Source organism: Lemur catta, chromosome 5 (genome assembly GCF_020740605.2).
Source record: "Lemur catta isolate mLemCat1 chromosome 5, mLemCat1.pri, whole genome shotgun sequence".
Lineage (NCBI taxonomy): Eukaryota > Metazoa > Chordata > Mammalia > Primates > Lemuridae > Lemur > Lemur catta.
The window spans coordinates 70,316,768-70,322,767 of NC_059132.1; the positions used below are offsets into that span (position 1 = coordinate 70,316,768).

Sequence of the window (6,000 nt, forward strand, 5' to 3'; positions counted from 1 at the left end):
GCGTTCCATCTCCGTCACAACCGAAACAGATAAATCCCTTCTCTTCTCCCACCCTCCCTCTAACCCCGCCAACATTTTTTTTTTAAAGCAGGGGGAGCAGAGAAGAAAGGAAAATGACCAAATAACCTCACCGCCCTGTTTTCGCACACAAGCTCATCAGCTCCCAAAGTTGCCATCTAAGGGCAAGTTCGCAGAGAACACTGAAGCCCATTTTGTCGGAGCAGGGCAGACCTCCCCTGACGCCCCCAGGATCCCTGCCTCCTCTCCCTCCCCCGCACGCCCCCGAAAAGCGCTGGGAACTGCGGCCGGCCGGCCATGTGCACGCACACACTCTTCCACCAACTGCTGCGACTTTTCTGTGAATCGCAGCGCGGAGCCTCCCAACTCGCCCTCCCCGACTCCACCGCCTTCTCGCTCGCACAAAATTTCCCTACACACGCAGCCGCCTGCGAGTGATTTTATGTGCATATATATTACATATGTGATATTATCCTCAGAACCTCTAGCGGGCAGGCGAAGAAAGGACTACACAGGGGCATTTTTTTTTTTTAAGGAAGGGGAAGAAAAAAAAAAAGCACAACCCAAGCCCTTTGCGTCGACTCCTGCGTACCGGGAAGAGGAAAGAAAAGAGGAATGTTTGCGGAGCGGACTGCCTGCAAGTGCCCTTGCTCGCCACTTCGGCCGCGGCCCGGGTGACACGGAGCCGCCGGGGCGCCCGGCCCGAGCAGCCCGCGCCCCCCTCCCGGTCCCCCGGGCAGGCACCGCCGCTGCTATTTCGCGAGGGGGAGATCGATCGCGCTGCCTGTCTGCAGCGGAAACGCACACGCTCACACACAACCCGAGCCCGAGACACCATAACCTTAACCCTTCCCCCACCCTCCGTGAACTTCAGGTGACCGACCACGTCGGCCTGACACCCGGGCGGGCGGGCGCTCCGGCTCCGCTCCCGCCCCCAGCCCGGGTTTTGCAGGATCGGGCTCCGAGCAGCGCCAAACCGCCGGGAGAGAGTAGCGTGGGGGGGAGCGGAGAGAAATTGACCCTCCGTCTCCCCCGACCCCTCCCTCCCGCGCCTCCCGCGTCCCCTCCTCCCGTCACCCCGCCCCACGCCTTCTCCCCTGCCCCCTCTTCCCTGCATTCAAGGAGCCGGGCGGCCCCGGGGGATATTTTTAGTTGCTTCTTTCTCCTTCACTTTTAGCTTTAGCAGCATCTCGGAACACTCAAAGAGGAGAAAGATGGGGCGGGGGGGGAGCTGGAGAGGGAGTGGGGGAAAAGTTAAGAGTCTCGCAAAGAAAAGCCGGAGGGAGGGCGGAGAGGGACCGGGGGCGCGGGTGGAGGAGGGGAAGGGGACCCGGCCGTGCCGGCGGGTGTGTGTCTCCAGTTGGTGTGTGTGGCTGCCGCCGGGGAGGGCTGTGATGCACTTTAGTCCTGGACTCTGCTCAGGCTCGCCGGGGAGGGGGGTCTGAGAGCCCGAGTCTCGCCCGGCTCCGTCTGCTCCGACTGACCCCGCATTTTATTGCGGCCAGGAGCCCTGCTCCTCCCTCCCCTCGGCTCTGCAGAGACCTCGCGCGCCGCGAGCCGCCCTGCCTCCTGCCTCCGCCTCGGCGCAGCTCCCGCACCCCACATCCGCCCGCCGCTGCCCGGCCTCGCCCCCCGCCCGGCCGCCCCGCGCCCCCTGCGCCCCGGCGCGCCCCCTCGCCCCGGCGCCGCGGGAGCAGCCGCCCGGCGGCGCGTGTGTGCCCGTGTGTTTGTGTGCGGTGCCCCCACACCCTCCCCAGCCGCTCCCGCCTCGCCCGCCCCCGACTCCCCTCCTCCGCCGCCGCCTCCTCCACCTCCGCCTCCTCCTGCTCCAGCCGCCGCCGCTGCCGCCGGCGGCTCCGGGGCCGACCAACCCCGGCGCAACCTTTAGCCGGAGACGGACCTTTCCCTGGATCCCGCACCCGGCAGCTGCCGCGCGCCCTCGCCCCGGCACCCCCAAACGCCATGTCACGGCCCCCAGCCCTCCGCGCGCCCCGACCCCGCACCCTGAGGCACCGGGAGCCACAAGGAATTTTTTTTAAGATTCCAACCTCTCCCACCTCCCCCCCCAACCCCCCGATAAAAACCCCGGCATCCACACTACTCCCCTCCTCCCTTCTCTTGCCCCCTCCCCCCAGCAACCCGGAGTGAGGAGGGGGAAGGGGAAGGAAAGGGAGAAAAAGCCCGATCTCAAGGAAAAAAAGAGGGGGGGCGAGAGAAAGAAAGAAAAAGAGAGAGAATAGAAAGGGCACGGGGCTGATCATCACCAACATGGCTGCCTCGGCACAGACCTAAACGAGGAGTAACCCGGGCTGTGTCTTTGTCAGTTTCACCTCTGTAACCCTAAACTAATGCAGAAAACAACGGCGGAGGCTGCGGAGGGGAAAGAGGAGAGGGAGGGCGAGAAAATGGCACGAGAGGAGGTGGAGAAGGGATGACTTACGTGAGGGAAGGCGCTTGGGCTGCTCCTGCTTCCTCCTGGGCATTTTCCCCCTTTTCTCACATTCTCCTCCTTGGTTAATGTGAGATCAAATAAACCCCCGTGGGGGCAGAGAGGCAGACACTGGCAGGAGCGGGGAGGTAGTTGGGGGGCGGGCGGGCGGGCAGGGGGAAACCCCTTCTCTCCGGTGTGTGCAATGGGTTGAAGCTTGTTTCCTGGAGCCAGAAGAGGGGTTTTCTTCTTTTCTTTCCTTTCTTTTTTTTTCCTTTTTTTTTTTTTTTTAATTTTTGGTCGTGCACCTGGCTTGTCCCCGAGCGTAATATTCTTCAATGGAAACGGATCTAATAGGTGTGAGTGTGTGTGTGTCCTGTGCTCGCGTGTGTGATGGGAGGTATAAATAAATGAGTGCCGGTGCGGCGGTGTCTATGGCCGCGCTCTGTGTCTCCGAGCCCCTAACACTAATGTCGGGATCAAAGGGCAGCGGCGGCGGCAGCACAGCTCACAGCTCGCTCTCTTGCTCTCTCTCTCTTTCTCGCTCTCTCCTCTCGCGCTCTCTCTCGCTCGCTCGCTCTCTGTCACACACACACTCACACACACAGGCACAGACTGAGGGAAAGAGCGAGAGCTACACACACACACACACACACACACACACACACACTCACACAGCAAAGAGGAAGGTGCCCTAAGGCTCCCAGGGCGGACTCAGCCTGGGATTTACAACCGCTCTGTCTGGAAAGAATGGGGGGCGCGCGTGCGGGGGTGGGATGGAGTTCTTCAAATTTATCCCGCTAGTTGCCAAATCTGGGGGGGGGAAAGTTTTTCCCACTCTTTCGACCACGATTAGTTCATTAGATTGCTGATTTTTTTTAAAAAAAAAAAGGAAATAAATCTTGCTCTTCACTTTCTTCTGTTTATTAAACTGCATTTTGTTCTTTATAAAATTCTTCAGGCTTTTGTCACTGAGAGAATTCCCCTCTCACCCCATCACCTTTAAGTTTGGAGGTTACAGTCTCCCACACACACTCCGAAAACATTCCAATAAAAGTAATTTTTGGAAAAAAAAATAAAAAGATAACATAGGGTGAAATCAATAACTAGGTTGACGGAATAAGTGCCCAGTTTTGGAGTGTCCAGTGGAGTTAAAGCTGAAAAATGCTCCTAAATGAAAATTATAGCTCCTTCACAAAGGGGTAAAAATAAGATTAGGTCACCCCTGATGGTTGGTTTAACTGCTACGTGATACTCCTACAGTGCATACAGCTTCGGAAATTTACTTTTTTCCCTGCTATAATGCAGGTATATGAAGTTTACCCTGAAGCAATTCCAGTGTGCATTATGAGCCCAATATAGCAGTTTTCATTAACTGATACACACTTTCATTACTTTACAAATCACACATCTTTCTTCAAAGAGCAACATAAAGGGGAAAAATAGAAAAGGACGGGTCTCACTCTAGCACAAAAGGTACTTGGTGAAAGAGGACTGTTCTCTTTGTGACTTGCAGTCATTTGGATAAAAGTTCACTCAGAGGTTGTTAATGATTTAAACTCCAAAACCTGCTACTATAATTGAAGTAAAAAATGGTCTGAAGAAGAGTTGTTTCATAAAACTCTTTGTAAGATAAAACTTTGAACTTAGCAGAATACATTATATGTCATGAGTCAGATGTAGCTAAAAAATAAAAAGGTGCATTATTTAACTACATCTTCCCTTTTTAGCTTTTTTAAAACTCTGACTCATCATCTTATTATGTTAAATATTTTCCTACCAATTTTTAAATAGACTTTTTCATCAAAGAAGGTGGAGGCACAGTGAAGATATAGAACATTAAGATGACACTCTCTGAGCTTACATGGATAACTAATGCCTCTTTGAGGTTCTGACTTAAATTCTTACAACTCCAGTGGTGTTAAAGAGAGCGATGGGGCTTAAATTCTGATGCGCCCCTTTAAAAATAACAATAAGGCTTGCACGCTTTTGTTAGTAAAGCTTAAAGAGTGCTGTATCCCCGAAAAGATGTCTTTCATTGATAGTGAAATCTCAGGATGAACCCCTCTCTGCAAACTCCCCCAAAAAATCTAGTTTCCCAGTAACAAGGAGTGCTATCTGAAGCAAGATTTGAAACTTCTGCTTGAATTCGATCTAAAACAAAACAGCAGTCAAGTCTAAAATGAAGCATCAACCTTAAACCAGTTCTTCCTCGAATATTGGTTTTAAAAACCTGTTAGCTAAGTTTCCCTGCATTATAAATTGAAATAGAACTATTTTTCAACTCCAGTCAAATTCAACTCGTCATGAGTTTGACTATTGTCAGTGGCATTGGACTTGAAATTAATATATGAATGATAAATCGGAGCCCATCCATTCCAAGTAGACCCATTCCCCTGAATATGTAGGATCTTTACACTTGAACAGAGTGGTCACCACACTCTACCACCACTGTTCCCTTAGATCTTTTGGCTAGGATGTTGAGGATTATTACTGTGCATAGACACACCACCACCTTTTCCTGAATTGCTGTGACTCTTCACAATGTTTAGCACACTATAATTGAAAACACACGTTAGGCCTTTCCTCAAAGCAGAGTACATTTCCTGTGACCTTTTAAAGGCATGCAGTCAAACACTGTCAACTTTTAATTATGGAGGTGTTCTATCAACAGCCAAAAGCATTTTTAAATTGAATTTATTCATACCTCCACCTCTTTCCAAAAATTATTTGAAGTAGTACACAACAATAGAAAATGGAAATAAGGACAGAACAATTCTGCTTAAATCTCAGGTTGGTATCTCTATGCTACAAAACACTCTTCAAGGTCATTTCCATCTCACCCTCAATTGCTGTATGCTCAGGGAACACACACTAATTTTAATGTTAGACTAACATAAAATATTAGGAAAACAAATAGCTGGAGGTTACTACAATGGATTTAAAAATCAAATGAATAAATAATTTGGGGAATATAAGCTTTTTGGGTGCACATACCATGAGCCATTAGCTTGGATGACTGTTGACCATAGTCATCAGATTGGGATATTTATTCTCTTTGATTAACCCCCATGGACCAAGATTTTAAAAGCACATTTTATCTTAATAATTATAGTACTCTCTCCACCCCCATCTCTATTATCTCTCAAATGTGAGTTTAAAATGGATTTTCTCAAAATTGTGCATTCTATAAGCACTTACTCTCACAGAAGTAAATTCTATCGAAGCCCAAGTATTGGTGTGGGTAGACAGAAGGAGCACTTCCTTCCTCTAGAATTGTGTGTGGTCTGAAGAGGGATCCACGAGGTCAAAACTATCTTCATAATAATACTAAGATGTTATTGGCCCTTTTATCCATGTTGACATTTGCACTGGTGATGCAGAAGCAATGGCGGATAAAATGCCACACCTTAGCACTAATCAAGGCAAGAGCACCAAAAGGTATTAATAGTCATTTATTCTTTACCACTGTGCATTTAGAGAAAGGAAAAAGGAAGGTTCATTTCAGAATGTCCTTGATGGAGCAGTAAAAATTATTAATTTTATGAAATCTC

At 50.2% G+C, this 6,000-nt stretch overlaps 1 protein-coding gene across 1 annotated transcript in view; it reads right to left on the reverse strand.

Annotated features, from left to right (window-relative positions):
• Positions 1–3,043, reverse strand: part of ZNF827 (zinc finger protein 827) — a 162,733-nt gene extending 159,690 nt beyond the window's left edge. The window contains exon 1 of the mRNA XM_045552080.1: positions 2,459–3,043. Within this exon, the coding sequence (XP_045408036.1) occupies positions 2,459–2,501 (43 nt within the window). The 5' untranslated portion in view covers positions 2,502–3,043. The remainder of the gene's footprint in view (positions 1–2,458) is intronic.
• Between the last annotated feature and the right edge of the window lie 2,957 nt (positions 3,044–6,000).